Below are 20,436 nucleotides of genomic sequence, written 5' to 3'. Positions count from 1 at the left end.
GTTTTCTGACCTCCTATGACTCCAGTCCCTTCCCCAATCTTCAACGCAGTGACTCAGTTTTGGCAAGATGTGTCTTGGTACTAATTTCTCCAGCCTGAACATTGGACTGCATTGTTTTGGCATTGCAGCAGACATTGCCACCCTGCATATTAATGATGATAACAGTCCAGCCAATAGGCTCTTACCATGTGCCTGCGCCCTCTGCCCAATGCTGTATATGAATTATCTCATTAAATCCTCATGGCACTCCAAGGATAGTTTCTCTTACTGCCTCTGTTTTACAGATGAGAACACAGAGGCTTCTGAATTTTAACTGTCTTGTTCCTTGTTCCTGGTCACGTAGCTAAGTCACTGATCTGCCTTGAACTCGAGCTCTGAATTCTATGCTATACTTTCCCCAAAACAATCGTTTAATGTGCGGTTTTACTGTTTTGGGAACTTTGGTGAATTCTCCTATCAATTGCCGTCTTCAGATATTGAAATCCATACACAATAATATTGCAGAACCTCACTGGAACAGTAAAGAGAGGGTGGTTTTTCTGCAATGCTGCACGAGGGTGGTTTTTAAAGGCCAGGCCTTTGTTGGGGAGAGGATGCCACAGAACACGCTTCATGAAGGGCCGGTTCCCGGATTTTAAAAGTATTTGATGCATCTCTCCACCATGCCAAGAAGACACATTAAAACCCTTTTTGTTTAATTGGATTTCTGACTCAACAAAAACTCCTTTTGTCAGAACTTCAGGATTTCCTGGCATGTTACCCACACATATTTTCTATGTGGATAGTTATGTTTCATTGTATACTATTGGGATATCTTTGTGCCTAGAAAGACTCATTTGAAATGAATAATTAAACGTTTCTGCCCAATTTCAAGAGGCCTCTTTTGTGACTTCTGGGGAATGGACAATTGCTATTTTAATTTTTAATTATAGGCAACTTTTTTTATATATTTAAGTGTCGATTCTCTCCCTATCCCCACATCATTCATCTTAGTTACATTATATTACAATTTTACCAGTTAACCTTCCTGATTCTGTGTTTCTCAGGAACCCAGTGAAATGAGCTGCACCAGGGACTTGAAGAAAGAGTTTTCAGCTGGGAGAAGAGAGGAAGGCAAGATATCAGGACACGGTAAGCAAATATGGCCTTGGGTTTTGACCAGAGTCTATCCTCCCAGTGGGCCAAGAGTTGTCTGGAATGTAAGGATTTCACCTCTGAGCCTTAAAAACACAATTTAAGAAGAGAGGGAGAGAGAGAGAGAGAGAGACCAACTAAATAACACATAATGGGATAGACGGCCCTGATAGATAAGGTTCAGATAACATACTTGGGAGCAGAGAGGAGGGCCTGTCTATTCCACCTAGAGGCCTGGGACAGCCTCTCAAAAGAAGTATCACTGGAGCAGTCCTGGAAGGAGATATGAAGGGCGTATAGAGGAGGGACCATGTGTGTGAATTTACAATCATTATGAGGCAGGCAACTTCATGCATTTGAAAAAGCAGCTAACATTCATTAACAACATACAGAAGATACCCCTGGCGCTGCATTTGGTGGTGATGACACCTGGCCGTGGTAAGAACACATATTGGACCAGGTGAGACTAGAAATGGAGTTTCGAAGGGAAAGTGGAGTAGAGCTTGAGTTAGAATTTGGTACATTTAGGTCCCATGAACTTTTTCATATTAGACAAGGTTTCATTTCTTCTTTCAACAAAGCCTGAATCCTGTACTGTCACGGGTCTATGTGCTTGAATTCTTGCTCCTTAATAGGCACTTGCAATGTCTCATTCAGTCTTCACAATAAACCTACTGGGACATGTATCATTCTCATTTTATGGATGGGGGAAAACTTTAAGACTCAGAGAGAGATAGGGCAAGGGATTTGCCCACTTAAAAGCAGTAAAGAGCAGTGCTAGGATTTGAACCCAGGCCTCTCCATTAATCCTATTTGTTTGTCATATTTTTCAGGATAATGTCCCACCTTTTGCCATTTTACCTTCTCTAGTAGTGGCTACTGCCAAGTGAGCCAGTCTGTGTTTTTCATTTGTGTCCCATACAAGTGTGAAGCTGCTGGATATTTGGATTTCCAGTGATCCCTGGAGATTCCAGGAGAAGTTACTTATGGCAATTGCAGGAATGTCCATTTATCTGATGATTTTGACCCAAGGTCCTGGGGACAGAGCAATGAATGTGATGGATGAGATTGCCGCTGTCATGTGGCTTATAGTCTAGTTGGTTAAGAGAAAATAAATGAGTAAATCATAAGAAATGTCAGGCAGGGATAGTGTTAGGCAGAGTATTAACATAGGAGATGTGATAGTGACTGGTGGTGCTGTTATGTAGTCAGGGAAGGCTGAGGAGTTGACATTTAGGCTGAATCCTGACTTCTAAGAAGGAACAACCCATGTGAAGATCAGGGACACATGCATCCCAGGCAGAGGCAGTAGTTGGGGAAGGACCCTAAGGTGGGAACAAGCTTGATGTTTTTAAAGAAGAGAGGCAAAGCCAGTGTGGCTGGGCACAGTGGGTGATGTGAGGAGCTGCTCTAGCTAAGGCTGGGAGGGGAGGCAGGGGCCAGATCAAAGAGGGTTTGCAGGCCAATATAAGGAACTGGCATTGGCTTCTAAATGGAGGGTGAGCCATGAGAATGTTAGGCAGGGAGAAGATTTAATCTGATCATGTTTAAAAATAAATCACTCTGGGTCCTCTTTGGAGAAGGAGTTGTAGGGTGTATTAGTCCATCTTCATACTGCTATGAAGAAATACCCGAGACTGGGTAATTTATAAAGGAAGGAAGTTTAATGGATTCACAGTTCCACATGGCTGGGGAGGTCTCCACAATCATGTCGGAAGGTGAAGGAGAAGCAAAGCATGTCTTACATGGCAGCAGGCAAGACAGCATGTGCAGGAGAACTGCCCTGTATAAAACCATCAGATCTTGTAAGACTTATTCACTATCACAAGAACAGCATGGGAAAAACCCACCCCCATGATTTAGTTACCTCACACCAGGTCCCTCCCACAACAGTGGGGATTATGGGAGGTACAATTCAAGATGAGATTTAGGTGGGGACACAGCCAAATCATATCATAGGAGAACAAGAGTGGAAGCAGGGAGACCAGTAGCAGGTGTTCTGTAGTTCAGTTAATAGATGTTGACGTCTTAGAGGAGGCTGGTGGCATAGAGAAGTTAAATCATGGTGGGGTTGGGGAGGATAATGGGCTGGAGATATTGAATGAAGAAGCAAGAGATGTTAGATGTTTGAATTGGGCAATTTGATGAATGATGATGCCTCTTTCTGAGATGGAAGAGACCAGAAAGGAGCATTTTATGGAGTAAGGTCAAGAGTTTTTTTAAACCATGAAAAGTTTGAGAGCTTATTAGATATGCAAATAAAGATGTAGTATATTGGCAGTTGGATACATATATTTGGACTTTGGGAAAGAAGTCAGTCTAGTTAGATTTGGCAAATTGATGAGATATAAAGCCACAAAACTGGTTCCCATCACTTTGGGGATATGTGGAGTAAAAAAAAAAAAAAAGAAGGGGACCCAGAAATCCTCAATGGAGACTGAGAAGGAGCTTGCTGAGTGATGGTGGGATTCTACTCCTGGGGCGTCATGGAAACCAGGTAGGAGAACATTTCAAGAATGTGAGAGTGCGTGCTCAACTCTATCCATGACCATTGCATTTTGGAAGGTGGAGGGAGAGAGGCCTGGGTTGCAAGTGGAGAGGTGTTCTTTGACAGGAAAAGGGATGCTTCATTCATTGTAGCAGGAAGGAAGGCAAAGTGCAGTGGAGCATATGGTGGAGAGTTGGTACAAGTGATGGTGGGAGATGAGGGAGTTCTTGATGGATTCTTGGATTTTTCTTGATGGGCAAGACAAAGACATTAACCTACAATGGAAGGAGAAGGAGGTGAAGAGGAGGTTTGAAATAGTTGCTTGGTGGGGATATAAAATATTTAACTTCTATTGAAAAAAATATGAAAATTTCTTAAAGAACTAAACATAGAACTACCATTGGACACAGCAATCCCACTACTGGGAATCTACCCAAAGGAATAGAAATCATTTTATCAAAAAGACACCTGCACTCATATGTTTATCCCAGCACTGTTCATAATAACAAAGTCATGGAATCAACCTAAATCTCCACCAATGGTTGACTGGATAAGAAAAATGTGGCATACATATGCCATGGAATACTATGCAGCCATAAAAAAGAATGAAAGACTGTCCTTTGCAACAATATAGATGGAGCTGGAGGCCATTATTCTAAGTAAACTAACCCAGAAGCAGAAAATAAAATATCACATGTTGTCACTTACGAGTGAGAGGTAAACGATGTGTACACATGGACATAAAAGTGAAGACAATAGACACCGTGGACTCCAAAAGGGAGGAGGATGAGAGGAGGGTGAGGGTTGAACAATTACCTGTTGGGTGCAATGTTCAATATTGTGGGTGATGCGTTCACTAGGAGCCCAAGCTCACCATGACACGATATACCCATGTAACAAACAGGCACATGGAGCCCTGAATCTAAAATAAATATAACATTAAAAAAAGAAAGGGTTGCTTGGGGAGTGGAAGAGTGAAAAGAGTAGGAAGGGGGAAGTGTTGGTTGGAGTAGCTCTGTTGATTGACTTGGAGATAGAGGAGCAAGTGTGTGGAATTATAAAGAAAAGGATTCTGCAGCTAGACTGCCTGAGGGCAAATCCTGTTTTTTTGTCACTTTATCGTTGTGTGACCTTGGACAGACTGCTTAATGTCCCTACAGGCTCCAGTTTCCGTGCCTGTGAAATGAGATTAATACAATAGTACCTAATGCATATGGGTTTTGTGAGGATTTAATTAGTTACTATAGGTAAGATGCTTAGCCTGTGCCCTGGTCATACCACATGTCATAGAAATATTAGCTGTTATTCCACGTGGGACCAATGGGCACGGTGGCGTTTTCCTCCTATCACGTTTAGTTTCTGAGATGACGGCACCCAAAAGAGCCCCATAGGTGGACTGAACTGGTATTAAGGCTTTGCCATGCAAATATGTGTTTGCCCGGCACATGGGAGAGGGATACCGGGTTAAGGGTGTTTGCAAGGTACTGTAAGGAGGAGCTGTGGGGTATCAACAAGATAAAGCAGGAAGCTGGGACACAAAGAGGACACTAAGGGGAAGGTGGGGTGAGTGAATTGAAATCCACAAATTGCTGGACTGGGAACTGCTTGGGGAGTGAGCTGGAGGGATGGAGGAGGGAAGAGTAAGAGTGAGATGCTCGCAGCTTAGATTTTGGACATAGTGTGGTTATTGGGGACGATAAGAACAGTGGGCTGATCACAGAGGCAGGGGTGGTGGCGACTGAGAGGAAGACCTGGTGATTGGAAGTGAGCAGGTCGAGGACTGCTGGGCTGGAGGTTTGCACGGATCATTCAGGAGATGACGAAGAAGACACGGTGATGACAGGGTAACAGCACAGAGGAGGACAGCGTGCCTGGGGCTCAAGTTGTCAGGGACTGAGGGACAGAGGACAGTGCTCAGAAGCTGGCAGCAACCAGGCAGGTGAGGTGGTGATGTAGCCTGGGCACAAGCTTCAGGGGAGGAGAAATGGTTTGAGGATGGCAGTTGTGGGTAAGGAAAGTGACTGCCTCCAGGCTCCGGAACAACCCTTCCTTGAGAGGTCTGCAAAGGCCCAGGAGAGAGAGCACGTCCCCTGATGATGACCTGACAAAGTGCTCTTGGCAGAAAGTCCCAGGGGTGTCTGCGGCAGAAGGGAGAGAGGAGAAAGGGTGTATGTCTCCATATTTCAGCTTCTTATCCTCAGCTTTTCAGATTTTGAATGCAATTTCATCAGTTTACCCAAGGTGCGAAGTAAAGCCCCACACCTTTTTGCTTTCTGGCAATTTCTCAACATAACTGTGACGCACACTATTTATAATACAGCCACTCTCACCTTTCTCTGAGAGCGCATGAGTCATTCCCTTCCTGGAAGGGTTAGGAAAGTGGTTTCTGCATGGTCATGCTACGGTCCGGGGTATTTGGAGGATGTGCAGTTCCTTAAAAGTGGAGACTGGGGCCAGGTGTGATGGCTCACGCCTGTAATCCCAGCACTTTGGGAGGCCGAGGAGGGCGGATCATGAGGTCAGGAGATCGAGACCATCCTGGCTAACACGGTGAAGCCGCATCTCTACTAAAAATACAAAAAAATTAGCTGGGTGTGGTGGCGGGCGCCTGTAGTCCCAGCTACTAGGGAGGCTGAGGCAGGAGAGAATCACTTGAACCTGGGAGGCAGAGCTTGCAGTGAGTCGAGATGGCACCACTGCACTCCAGTCTGGGTGACAGAGCCATCTTGCTCCGTCTCAAAAAAAAAAAAAAAAAAAGAAGTGGAGACTGGGAAGAGAATTCAGGGCAAAGGAACAAAATGTGCCAAGGGGTAAAGGTATGAGAGCTTGGCTAGCATGGGGAGTGATGGGGCGTTGAGAGCTGAGTGTGTGTGTGTATGTGTGTGACTATGCATGCATGTGCACACATGTGCAAGTAAACATGTGTATGTACATGTGTGCGTGCATATGCATAAGTGCATGAAGGTGTGTGTATGTGTGCAGGGGGAGAGTCTTGGTGATGGGAGCTGAGAATGGGGAGACAAGATTTTGGGGGATGCTTATTACTCAAGAGTTGGGCGCAATGGGTGATGCATGCATTTTCTCACATTCTGACATGCACTGGGGAACTGTGTGCTACTGAGTACAAGCTGTCAATAGGCTGATGGAATAACTGAATCATGTAGGAGGCAGCTACTTTCTTTTCTTCTAGGTAAAATCTCAAATGCAAGTCATGTTCTTCAAGACAAACACTGGCCTGGATTCCTAGTGCTTTGAACATTTCAAAAGGGGTGGCCTGGCCCACGGATTGAGCGCAGTCCTGGGAAATGCCTGGCTGTTTCCCCGAAGTGTTCTCCAGGTTCACAATGTCCCTATTGTTTCAACGGAGCAGGACTTCCTTTTTCTGATGGATTATTACATTGTGAGGCCACACATTTTAATGGTCATACTGCTCAGGAGCCGTCAGGCAGAGAGACGGTCTCTGGGCACAAATTACTTAAAGCCTTTCATGTTTGTTTTCCTGAATATGAGGTTGTAGGGCTATTTCTTGCAGCCTGTTTCTCCATATCTTTCCTACGTGTCCAGCCTGCCAGTGTATGAGCCTACCCCAAAAATGTCCATGGAAGAAAAAGGCTGAAAAGCTCTCCTCTTATTATGCCTGCCTGGCTTGTTCTGGAAATTCGATTTTTAAATTTGGAACTAGATCTGTAGATAATAGATCAATAGATAATGGCCACATGTGTTTTATGCTCAATGGGCCTTCCAATGTCATCTTAAAGTGGGAGTTTAATATTTATAATTGAATATTCCTTGGATAAATGTAAAATTCAGATTCATGGTTGTACCTGATAGGTATACAATGCCTAATGCTTCTTTCTTGCAGTGAATTTGTAAAGTGTTTCTTCAGCCAATTCAGCATTATAATTCACATGCAGGAAACGCACTGTTTGGAAACTGCCTATTTATCTGCATGCTGGGAGGAGAACATGGATCTTGAATGAGGAAGCATTTCACTCAGGATTTGGAAACATTGAGGTTGGCATTTAAACCATGCCCACTGCCCATCATTTCCTTTGTCCTTTGAGATTTAGCACAAACATTGTCTCTTCTTGAATCTGCTTCTTGACACCCCTCCCCACCCAGGTTGAGTTAGGAAACTCTGTCTTCCTCATGGGGCTGTGAGCTCCTTGAACCAAGGCTCAGTGCCTGCCTGGTGTATGAGATGCTTAGTCAGTACGTGACTGCAGAGTGGTTGATGGAACATGTATTGTCCTATGTACTGGAAGGCCTCTGCTTTTGTTTCTCATAACACAGATGGCAAGGATTCGTCTGGATTTATCAGCATGGGAAACCTGGATTGTGGACCCCTGACATTGAGAAGGGTAGATCCCAAAGTAAGAGGCAAATGCGGAAAATCCACAGTGGGTTCTGGGTGAGTGCAGGACCTGTGCCTCTCAGAAGAGTAATGTTTGGAGCTCAGGATAGGTTTTTTTGAATGTGTGCAAGTGTGCATTTGTGCATGAATGAATATATGTTGAATGGCCATAGGTACTTGAACTGTTTTCACCATTGGACAATAAAATGCCCTCAATGTACACGTATAATCGATACAGAAAATAAAGTATAGAAGCATTATCAAGAAGCAACATATCCCCTCCTTCCCATCATAAGTGATGAATCAGTAATAGCAAGTCTGTGTTAGAAGATGAGCAATTCTGATTAGACTCCCACCTCCCCACCCTGATGTGGTTAGAGACAGTTGACCCCCCAGAAAGAGGCACGGTCTGTATAAGAACATTCTAACACTACCAAATGGCCCACCGTATGCAACGTGACTTTTTAAAGGTAGTGCGGTAATGGACTTGTTTATCCTCTTCTTTGTGTGTGTGTTCGTTTCTGGGGAGGGGCGCTAGGGAGGAAGAGCTGGTGTCCAGCAAATTATTGCACAGGGAGAAAGAGGGAGATGCCTTCTTTCCCGAAAGAACAACTCGCCCCTCCCCACTCCCATTCCCCTTTGTCTTAACATTTCTGGGATTCCCAAGGCTCCCCATTGTCTGTGTCACTAAAGGCACAAGAAATGGTCATCTTCTTGTGTGCACCCCGCAGAGCCCATTTGGTAGAGGTGGGGCCATGGTGAGTTTCCATGGGATAGGGGCAGGGTGAAGAAGTGGAGAGAGTCAGAAGGGGGCGCCACTGAGAATCCGGAGGTGTGCACTCACTGTTGCCCCGCGTTTCTCAGTTTAAAGTTCAGGGAGTCGGTGCCTGTGCTGATCCTGTGAGATGGGCAGTTCTGTGGGTCTCCTGTCAGCCCATTCGGGTGGAGATCAGCATGGAAACCGCACGTTCTGCTAAGTGGATCCTTGCCCAGGAGCATCCTTCCAGATCTCAGAGATGAGCTTTTCAAGTCACTTCTGGCTTTAGTGGCAGCTTCCTCTTTAGCCAAAAATAAATGAGGAGTGGCCAGAGGGTAGGAAAAAAAAAAAAAAGAAAAAAGCTAAGGGCAGGGAGGAGATGGAAGGTTAAAGAGGATAAAATGCAGAGGTGAAATGAGGCTTTGCATCAGGTTCCTGTTTGAGAAAATGTGATTCTCCTTCTGGGGCCAGGCAAGACACCTAGGGATGGCTCAGGGAGAAAAGTGAGAGGTGAGACAAACAAAAGAAGCCTTGCAGATTGGAGCAGAGAAGAGAGGAAAGAGGCTGAACAGAGGAACACGGGTCTTGTTTCTAGTGGAGCTTGTTCTTCTGCATAGGGACAGTTTTGGGGACTCTGCAGCTGATTTCAGAGGAGGTGATTCATTGAAGACCCAGTTATATCCCGAGCAAGTTCATCATTCTATCCTCTTACTCCATAACGTTCTCTGAGGCTTGCAATTCCAAAATAAGGGCAGGAGAAGAACATTGTTTCACAATCGCCACAAATGTGTCACTGCTTTCTAGCTCCATGAGATACCCCACACAATAAATGAATGAATGAATGAGTGATTCCTTGGTCAAATGAGATTAGGGGATGCTGCATATTCAGTCTTCCTTTTGGAGAATTACAGAACAAATTAACATACAACAGACTGAAAATCCTGCTCCAAAGGAATTTTTTTTAACATGGCAATTTTTTTTTTTCTAACTTTGTTGACTGAGGACAGGCCTGAAATCTTGCACAATTTAGAAGATGTGGCGACTCCTGGGTTAAACAATCTATATGGCTTTATAGGGCGGCTTTTGCCACGGGCCCCTTCTTTTTCTTTAAGTAATACCTATTAACATCTTGAGGAGAGACTCTTGCATTCTGTGGGACATGGTTTAGGAAACACTAGATTGAGATAATAATCCACTCGTCATGACTATGTAAGTGGCACTACTTTCACAGCATCAGTGGGGCAAAAAGTCTGAGTGGGGTCGATTTGTGCCAGAGCACTAATCCATCTATCCTGCCTGGAACCCGTAAAATCCTTTTGCAAGATGGTTTCCTGAGATAAGGATGCAGCTTGTGGCCAGAGAGGGTGAGCTCATTAGATTTGCATGAGAATCCCATGGCGACCACAGTTTCCTTAGCTCTGGACTTTAAAGCCACTGCTTCTTCTTCTTTGATCTAAGTCAATTTTGTTATTGTCAGGTGGTGGTTGTGGAAGTACTCGATGGCCGTTTTAAATGTTTAAAAGCTCCTGAGATGCACTGCTGACTGTAATCAGGGATTCTTGAATGAAAGCATGTGTCTTAGGACTGCAAAGGGACTGAAAAGACCTTCTGGACCCGTTCTCTCTCTCTCTCTCACCCAGGCTAGAGTGGAGTGGGGTGATCTCGGCTCACTGCAATCTCCTCCTGGACTCAAGCAATTATCCTGCCTCAGACTGCCGAGTAGCTAGGATTACAGGTGCCAAGCCTGTGCTTGGCTAATTTTTGTATTTTTAGTAGAGACAGGGTTTCACCATGCTGTCCAGGCTGGTCTCGAACTCCTGGCCTCAAGTGATCCACTCACCTTGGCCTCCTAAAGTTCTGGGATTATAGGTGTGAGCCACCGCACCTGGTTCGTTTTCTGTTTCTAAGTAGTTAATAATAATATTTTATAAATCTTCAGTGGTATTTTGTTTTAGATTCTAGAACAGCATTTCCCAAATTTTGCTGCACAAAGAAATTGTCTGGGAATCTTTTAATTCCAATGCCTGTACTGCATCCCATTCCAATCAAATCACGATGTTGGGAGTGGACGCCTACATTTGTATTTTTCCAAGATCCCTAGCGATTCCAATGTGCTGCAAAGTTTGGGGACCACTGGTTTAGAAGCACTTTAATTTCCAGACATTTTTTTTTTCCAAATCAATAGGTCTTTTATTGCATCTTTTAATATCACAAATAGGTCTTAGGAATCATCCAGCATCTTGTTTCTGTAGCTGGACATCTCTTAGATCTTATTCATCAGCCTGCTGAACAGTTCCTTTTCCAGAGACATAAATACCATCCAAAAATTTCCTGATATCCTTGATTTTAACTGTTGTGGCTTGCTGAATCAAAGCCGCTGAATTTGAAACAAGCTCAATGTCGTTGCCTTCAAGGATTAATTCATCTTTCTGGGCTTGAGATACTGAACAAGCAACACCTGGTCTCATCCAAGCCCTGTGGATGTGTTTTTCACCCGAGAAATTTCAGATTTCAACAGGAGACGCATTCTCCTGGATAACGACGTTGATGGGGAAGTGACCATACACAGACCTCAACTTGTAACGGAAGCCCAGTGTAACACCCTTGATCATGTTCTGTCCACAAGTACAAATAGTCCGAACGGTAGCCAGTTCCTTTCTGTTACCCCACGATTTGTCAACCCAGAGCCTTTTTTGTTTTCTTTCCAAGAAGACTGAGTTCTACATTGATGTGATTGAAGTCCCTCTGGGGCCCTTCACGATAACTGTGTGTCCCTTCAGAGTAATGTCAACATTTTCTAGAATGTTGGCAGTCTGATGGCTGAGAACGGTCTTCATTCTCGCAGTAGATGTGGCAAAGAAAGCAATTTCCAGATATTTTTAAAGCAACTGTGGGGTAGGTGTTATGATTCACACCTATAATCCCGGCACTTTGGGAGGCAGAGGTGGGAGGATCATTTGAGCCCAGGAGCTTGAGATCAGACTGGGCAAAATAGCGAGACCCCTGTCTCTACTTAAAAAAAGAAAAAATTATCCAGGTATGGTGGTGTGTTCCTGTAGTCCCAGCTACCCAGGAGGTGAAGGCAGGAGGATTACTTGAGCCCAGGAGTTGAAGGCTGCAGTGAGCTACGATCGTGCCACTACACTCCAGCCAGAGTGACAGAGTGAGGCCTTGTCTCTAAAAAAAAAAAAAAAAAAAAAAAATTTATAGAACTGTGTCTCTCTGGGACAGGAGTTCATCCTCATCCTCATTTTGTAAGTGACCACTGGGGTCCTAAGAAGTTAAGGAAGGTGATCAAGATGGATTGTTTCACGTTCCAGGTAATTGAATGATCTAGGCCAAACCCAGTCTATCAGACTAGATTCTGAAAATGGTGGGATGAGAGATTGAGTGGGGGGAGTGGGGAGCTGGCCCTGAAAGCCCAGTGGTCTGAACATGGGCTTTGTGTCTGTAGGAAAAACAAGAAAGCCGCTTCAACACTCTGCCTCCTGCCCCTCCCGTCAATGCTGTTTCTGTCTGTAGACTGCTGGTTTGCATTTCATTTACAGGGACACAAAATGGAACCTTTGTGCTGGAATTGAAGGAAATTATAAAAGCCCACAGCTTCTCTTCAGACTTAATGTCAACTATTTGTCTCCTGTTATTTTCAAACAAACAAGTCCTTCCCATGAGTTCTGAGGCAGTCTCAAACACTCCCTCCCTTGGTTCTTTCTATGGTTTCCTAGTCCCTGCTTCAGCAGGCATGAGAAAAACCCACCATTTGTAGACTTGTCCTATCAGTCACACGGCACAGCTGTAGGGGTCAGGTGAGTCCTGGCCAGAGGCTCTGAGCAGAGTGGTGGGTCACACAGATGCACACAAGTCTGGAAACCAATGTTTGACCAAGACCGCGCTTTCCTCAGGCTTCAGGTTCATCAACTAGAAACTTAGAAGCAATGATGAAAGAAATGACTCCCAAATCTCCCAAATACTGCCAGCTGAAACATATTTCCACCATCTGGCATCCTATTTTACATATGAGAAGATGAAGAAATTGCTTTCTTTTTTTTCTTTTTGGAGACGGAGTCTCACTCCATTGCCCAGGCTGGAGTGCAACGATGTGATTCCAGCTCACTGCAACCTCCGCCTCCCGGGTTCAAGCGATTCTTCTGCCTCAGCCTCCTGAGTAGCTGGGATTACAGGCGTGCACCACCATGCCTGGCTAATTTTGTATATTCAGTAGAGACAGGGTTTCACCATGTTAGCCAGGTTGATCTCGAACTCCTGACCTCAGGTGATCCACCCTCCTTGGTCTCCCAAAGTGCTGGGATTACAGGCATGAGCCACCGCACCCAGCCAAGAAATTTCTGACAATGCTAAAATATGGAAGACAAGTAAAGAGTTCTATTTCCACTAGAGGTAGAGAGAGGCCCAAGTTGAGTGGCCACTTGCGTGTTCTGCTCTGTGTTATGGGGGACTTGGAATGGATGACTTTAAATTCTGAGGCCCTATAGTAGGTCTTAGAAGGAAAACTAAGATGCTTTACCTTACAATTAAAAAAAATGATGACATGAAAGTTTCTCTAGGTTAGATGACTATTTGAGCATTATTTCTTCCCTAGCCTCAGAATAATGACATTGTGAATTCTTCTAGAACTGCACTGTTGTGGAAGATTGTCATTGATACCTACAGCAGGGACTCCGTAAGATCTGTCTGTAAATAGGTTTGACCAAAAAATGCCTTTTTTTTTTTTTGGAGTATGAATGAATCTCCGGGATGCCATCCTTTGTTAGATGTGTTATTAAAAAAAGGCTGAAATGTGTGAGTAATTTACTCTATAAAAATAGTGGAATTTATTTTTAATGACACACTCACTAGCATTCCACAATAGTTCCTTGATTAGGGAAAAAGGGGGATGAAAAACCTGGGAAGTGTTTATCTCAGAGGAGTGTTCCATGCAGAAACGAGTCAGTCCTCACGAGTATGTGGGAGCTGATAAAAAAGGCTTAATACTCACTACTCAGTCTAAACCGGGGCTACTCAGAGTATGAACCACAGACCAGCAACATCAGTATCATTTAGGAGTTAGTTAGAGATGCAAATTCTCAGGTCCTCAAAACAGACCTACCGAATGAGAATCTCTAAGGTGGGACCTGGGTATCTGTGGTTGCACAAGGTCTCCAGGTGATTCTAGTGCTTGCTAAAATTTGAGAAGCACTGCCTTCGACCCATGGTTCTCAAAGTGTGGTCTCCAGACCAAAAAGCACCAGCATCATCTGGGAGCTGTTCAGAATCATCTGAGACTCTTTCTCAATGGGCATTTGCAGGTGATAGTGGAAATGCTTCATGGCATTTTTAAGTGCTTAAACGCTGCAGAGACGGCAAAATTGAGTATAGAAATGTAATGAACTCTTAGGTATGTGCATTTGTCTTAGAGCTGGAAAGGAACCAAAAAGATCTCCTGGACCCATTTCTTGTCTCTAGGTAGTTAATAATATAACCTTACAAATCTCCAGTAGTTTTTTTTTTCTTTCCCTGTTTTGGTTTAAAACAGTGGTTGCTAAATCAGCAACTCTAGAGGTGGGCCCAGCAATCTGGGCTTTAACATAATCTCTCCAGGTGGATGCAGCCTCAAGATTGAGAAGCGCTACATCACGGTTTCCATTGGAATTCCCCCCCTGCATGGCCCCATAGAGCAATTAGACTTCCATGTTTCAGCCTGGGCTTGGGGCCCCGGTAGCTGACTCCTGGCTGCTGCCCATCTCTGCTACCTTCTCTCCCTGATTCCAGGCTGAGAAGTGCAGGTTGGATGTCGCGCTTGTAGTAATGTGACCACTCTCGGAATCTGGTAGAGGAGATAGCAAGGTTTTGAAATGGGGACTTTTTTTTCCCACTTCCTCTCTGTGAACCAGCCTCCACACGGCCCCCAGCCTACCCAGCCTCTTTCCTGCCATGCCTGCAGGCCTTTGCGGGGCTCACCTGGCCTGTCTCCAGCTCCACAGAAAACATGTCCTCTTCTCAGGGCATGAAGTCACCTTAGCCTGATGCAGAGACCATATAGGACTTAGGACCTCCCCCTCAAGGTGGCTACTAATCACTTTCCTACACTCAGGCCAGTTTGAGGAGGCTCTGGCTAACAAGCGTATTTTCCCATAGGAATCCGGACCTGTGATGTTAAGAAATCAGTAAATATTAAAAAGAAGATGGATGCAAGAAGGATGAAGAAAGAAGGTAGGGTTGGGAGCGTTACCAATGGAAGCTCCTGCCCTGGGGCTGTCTAGGGTTGGAGGATTTGCAGTGGGAAGAGGCCACTGGGCGGCCACTCTTGTTATGCTGGCAGAGAACAAAGCATGTTCAGGAGATGGAAGGGGGTTGCTGCTCGTTTTTCTCCCGGCATTTGAGTTTGGACTCTGCCAGATTCATGCAAATGCCCTATCCCACAAGATCTTTACATTTGCTTGGAGGAGGCAAGGGTGAACAGTCTGTGCTTGGAGGCCTTGCCGAGAATTTTCTAGTGAGAGGTAATGTCACACATGACTTTTACAGGGAGATGGAATCCTTCTACAGCACATTCTTTACTGACAGCTCTGTCCCCAGACAAGCTCCAGCTCCTGGACATGCACGAGGTAGTGTGGGAATACAACCTACACTTCACTTGATTATCCCCACTGACAGCATTTTTTTTTTTAAACTGCATTCAGTTTGGAGATGTCAAGATGACTCTTTTAACTCCCCTCCCTGCAAAACTCCAGTTGAACTGACCAAAGAAATAGAGAATTAGGGAAAGAATGCACCACATAAGAACACAGAGGAAGGTAGCAGCTGCAGGAGAGAAATGGAATCATTTCTGCTAAATAGAGTGACGTTGCAAATGAAAGATCGGAAGGACTGACATGCCCATGATTTTGGATCTGTAAAGGAACAGGCTGCTTGATAAACTAATGGACTGAATTTCTAGCAACACCTACCCCTCTTGGCAAACACCCCAAACTTCTGGCCAGCAACCATAGTGAAAAGCTTTGTGTTTTTTTGAGCCTTGTTAAGCTTGAGTTCAAACCCACTACTTGTTAGTCGTGCAAGCTAGTCAGCCTCAGTTTCGTCCTCTATTAAATGGGGAGAATACCTACCTTATAAGGTGTAACTAGGATTAAATGAAACAGTTTGGGCTGGGAGACATAGCCAAAAGTTTTAGGTACCATTTACTGATTACTACATGTCATGTACTGGCTAAAAGCTTTACATAAATTATCTTTAATCCACAAGAAATTTCCATGAACTTTGTCTTGTTCTAATCACCATTTTACAGATGAGGCACTTGAAGTTTAGCAAGGTTAAGAAACTTGTTCAAGGTTCACAGCTACGAAAAGGGTAGAGTAGGAATCTGAAGCAGACAAGTATAGAACCCATGCTTTTAAGCACTAAGATGTACTGTTCCAAGCCCTTGAAATAATTATTTTCTTTAGTTGTCAGGCCTTCGATTAACCACTTTTATTGGTGAAAAAATAGAAGTTTAGGGGTAAAACAATTTGAGGTTATGCAAATATTTAAAATCAATCAGGTCTGTTTGATTCTGTCTCTTGCTCCTTACGATTCTGTCATTGTTTAATTGATATACTTTCTAGGATGTCATTCTGTTCCCCTACTTTGAATTGGATTTTATTCTGACTGAATACAAGGGGTGCAAAATAGGGAGGACTTCAAAATCTGGTTCCGAGGCCTTCCCATTGTGTGAAGAATTGAGCTATTGCATGTGACTGCCTCTAAATGGCCTGCATTTCTCTTTCTTTGCTGGTAGGACTCACAGAAAACACTGGACTTCCCCGGAAGCTGCTTGAAAAACACGACCCCTGGCCAGCCTATGTCACCTATACCTCCCAGACAGTGAAACGACTCATTGAGAAAAGCAAAACTAGAGAACTGGAATGCATGCATGCCCTTGAAGAAAGCTCCTGGGCATCTAGGCAGAATAAACCTTCCAGCGTCATTCAGCCAAAAAGGAGAAAGTCGTCCAAGTCTTCCGGCAAAGCTGTGTTCAGGGACATGCTGTCAGAATCCACGTTATCAATGTGGGGTGCTTATTCGGTATCGGCCATGGCTTCTACCATGATCCCAGAACCCACACGCTTACATACGGATTCCAGAGACTGTCCAGCTGAAAACTATAACAAGATCATCTTTGCCCGAAAGCCTGTGATGAGGATGCTCTCTACAGTTCGCTACTGACCAACAAGGAGAAACATGCAAATGTTTAGCTAGGGGTCCCTGCAGCCATCCCCCAAGAACATACAGCAATTAAGCTCCATTTACCACTCATTTCATGGTGTCCTTTAAATCTGAACTTGCTCTTGCTCATGCAGAGCTTGGTTGAGAGAAACCAGATTAGAATGTGAGCTGTAGGTGGGTGGGTGAGTGTGTGCCCTCCCACACTGCTCTCTGATGGGGTTGGGCAGTCCCTGGCTCTAGTCTCTGCCACAGATGCTCAGGACCAAAATGTGGGTGATTCGTCTGGGTCCAGGCAGGAGATAGAAATCACACCAGCTATTTTATTAGAGATAATATAAAGGATGATTAACCAGGTGACAGTAAAGGGCAGGAAAGGAATACAAAGGTATGCATGGAGGTAGCACCACAGGAAGCAGGCATCACACTTGAGACTTGGGAACAAGAGGAAGATGCTGGACTCATTGAAAGGTAGTTGCTTGGAGAAGGGACACGGGGCTGAATCTCAGACTTCTGAGGTGGGGGAGTGGGGATGCTGCTCAATGCAGCTGGTATCTCTGAGCTCCGAGGAGAGCCCCTGTGGGGATGGTTCCCCCGCCTTTGAATTGGGGAGCTGTTTTGTTGGTGTCTCTGAGGGGACCCCCACTGAGGCTGCTTTTGTGAGTGTTGGAAAAACCAAAAACTGCATTGAAACGTTTCTGGGAGGAGTTGCCACTGCCCGGGTGAAGAAAAAGTGCTGCTAAGGTTAGCAACCTGTCTGGCAGGGACAGGAAGCTGATAGAAAGTGAACAGGAAACAAACAGGAAGTGAACAAGGAGCCACTTCCTACTTCCTCCTTATCCTTGCAGATGCCTGCTAGCGCTCCCGAGGGCAGAGCCTATCAGGGCACGAAGCCAGAATGTGGTTTGTAGAATCCCAGCCCCAGCATCTCCAAGCATAGGATGGATTTTGAAGCCAAGAGAAAATTAGCTCTTGGTTGGGTTCTGAGTGATCCCATCCAGCTGCTCCTGGACCTGGTATTGAGAGGTTTTTCCCTTGGAGGGCAAACAAAGTGGCAGTGGGGACCAGGGTGCCCCCTACTGAGAAATGGAGAGCCCTTTTCCCCTGTAATTCTCTGAGGTTTGCCTTGTGGAGCCAAGTGCTTGGGGGAGGAGCTCCTGGCAGGACTCCTGCTGTTATTTGTCAGAGGACAGCTAGGATTGGTTCACCCATGCTCTGAGTTGGCCCCAAAGCGAGCTATGCTGAACTCTTCTCCATCTCCAAGAAGACAACTTTTGTCTTTACATGCAAGAGGGATCCAGTTATGACAGGCTGACCCAGTTGGTTTTGTGTTTGGGGTTTATCTACTGAGTAAGGCTGACCTTACCTGAGTTTCTGTATGTGTATTTGCAAGACAGTTAATACTAATCCAGCATCCTTCACAGAGATGTAGTAACTTATAGAAGTGTCATTTGGAAAAGTCGAATTTGCCCTACAAGGCGTGTTCTCCATTCAAGGGTCTTGTGTAAACGTTTGCAGACACAGGTGTGGCGTTGGAGAACTCACCTCTGGCTCCTCTGCTTTTGTGTTGGGACAGCTGCCTGAATTAGGAGCTCTAGACCTGTTCTTGGTTCCCAACTGTTGGTCAGAATGAATTTTTGCAAAAATATAGGTGGTTTCCAGGGAATTTGAATGATTGTATTTTGTGTCCATGGAACGTTTATAGACATGGAGGCAGGTGATAAATTTCTCCAGTACTTTTTTTATCTCTTTTGTTCTTTTATGGTTGTTCATTTCTAGGTTATATTTGGGAAAGTATAGATTATAGAGACTCAATGAGTGTTAGAGCTTATTGGAATTTGGGGTTATTTCTTTTAATACCTTGAAGGGCAGAGTAGTATGGTAATTTACTGAAGATTGCACAGTTTTTTAAAAAATTTCTAAGCATTTAATAGTTTTTACAAAAGTATGTACTCTATAAATTAAAATGATATTTCTGTTTTTGTTTTTGTTGTTGTTTTTTTTTTTTTTTTTTTTTTTTTGAGACACAGTCTCGCTCTGTCGCCCAGGCAGGAGGGCAATGGCACAACCTCTGCTCATTGCAACCTCCACTGCCCAGGTTCAAGCAATTATCCTGCCTCAGCCTCCTGAATAGCTGGAATTACAGGCATCCGCCACCACACCCAGCTAATTTTTATATTTTTAGTGGAGATGGGGTTTCCCCATGTTGGTCAGGCTGGTCTTGAACTCCTGACCTCAGGTGATCTGCCCGCCTTGGCCTCCCAAAGTGTTGGGATTACAGGCGTGAGCCACCACACCCAGCAAAATAATTTTTCTATAGATATCATTGTTTAAATTAATTTAATTCTCAGTCTATTATAACAACACAAGCATGAGCCTAGGATATCATTAACATCTGATGTTGTGATAGAAATTGTCTGTGTTCCATGACTGTGGTCCAGAAGCATTACCTCCTGAGGCAATTTAACAAAGAAAAAGAGTCTAATTCCTTTTAATGGGGAACTCTGCTCAAGCCTGAGCTGGGACTCGCAGGTGTGGCTAACACTGAGACTTAACCAGCCATGACTACATGAATTCCGCCAGAGACGAAGCAGCTGGATTCAGTAATGAAGCCTTGGTCACTGGTGGAGGAGGATGATCCTGGGGGAGGAGGATGACCTGCCATGTCTGATGCTCAGATGTGTCCCTTGGTTCAGCTCTTTTTGAGTGCCATGTGGGTGGTAATCAATGATTCAAACTCTCAAACTGCCCTTTCACTAAAAATCCTTGAAAGCCCTGGGGTACACATACAAAGTGGGGAGAGGTCTTGACTTCACAATGCATCGACAAGCAGGTCCCACTGCTCTGGGTATGGACAAGAAACAGCCAGGTCTGGTAGACCCCATGGGTGCTTGGCAGGACCAGCTTTATTCATGAGAAACCAAGAGACATCCTTGGCACTGCCAGAAATAGACATGGAGCCCTTGCTAAGGCTTCATCACGAGCAGCCAGGGCATGGAGTGGAATGCAGGTTATTCCTAATGTAACCTCATCTGTCTGTCCAAGCTGGAGAGGCCCCAGGGTATCTCAGATTACACTAAACATATTTAACTTACATCTCTCAGAGGGACCTGCTTTCCTCTGATGTTCCACAGCCCGCAGCCTCTTTTTATTTATCTCTTCTCCATATGGAATTTTCTGCTTGGCAGGAGAGCTGTTTCAATTAGTCTCCCTGACGTAGCAGGTTCATGAAACATCAGAATATGTATTTTGTTAGTCCGTCTGTGTTGCTCTGTAACTAAGGCCCGGTCTGACACATATTGAGCAGCTGCTTCGAGCGGATTCTTTGGCTCCCTGTACGGAGTATGGTATTTACCCATTTGCAGATTCCACGGTTGGCGTTTAAACAGTTGAAGTTTAACCTCGGCAGCATGACTGAGCCTGCTGGTCATTTTCATGTTGGCAGGAGCTGTTAGGACATCAAATAGTTCCACATTCTGCAGCCTTTCTAGCCATGGGCTGGGA

General features: G+C 44.7%; 1 protein-coding gene and 1 pseudogene across 4 annotated transcripts in view; one reads left to right on the top strand and one right to left on the bottom strand.

Annotated features, from left to right (window-relative positions):
* CDRT4 (CMT1A duplicated region transcript 4) overlaps positions 1–18,914 on the top strand; it is a 98,238-nt gene extending 79,324 nt beyond the window's left edge. For all 3 annotated transcript variants that reach the window (XM_015118639.3, XM_028836038.2, XM_077970396.1), the window contains 3 exons: positions 1,047–1,131; positions 14,869–14,943; positions 16,508–18,914. In XM_015118639.3, coding sequence (XP_014974125.1) covers positions 1,059–1,131; positions 14,869–14,943; positions 16,508–16,935 — 576 coding nt within the window. In that variant the 5' untranslated portion in view covers positions 1,047–1,058 and the 3' untranslated portion in view covers positions 16,936–18,914. The remainder of the gene's footprint in view (positions 1–1,046; positions 1,132–14,868; positions 14,944–16,507) is intronic.
* Positions 10,897–11,570, bottom strand: LOC106993902 (large ribosomal subunit protein uL6 pseudogene; annotated as a pseudogene). Its single transcript, XR_013406602.1, has one exon. The product of XR_013406602.1 is annotated as a large ribosomal subunit protein uL6 pseudogene (transcript).
* Positions 18,915–20,436: the final 1,522 nt, after the last annotated feature.

Source organism: Macaca mulatta, chromosome 16 (genome assembly GCF_049350105.2).
Source record: "Macaca mulatta isolate MMU2019108-1 chromosome 16, T2T-MMU8v2.0, whole genome shotgun sequence".
NCBI lineage: Eukaryota > Metazoa > Chordata > Mammalia > Primates > Cercopithecidae > Macaca > Macaca mulatta.
The sequence above is the reverse complement of the archived record's forward strand: the minus strand, read 5'-3'. Positions and strand labels throughout refer to the sequence as shown.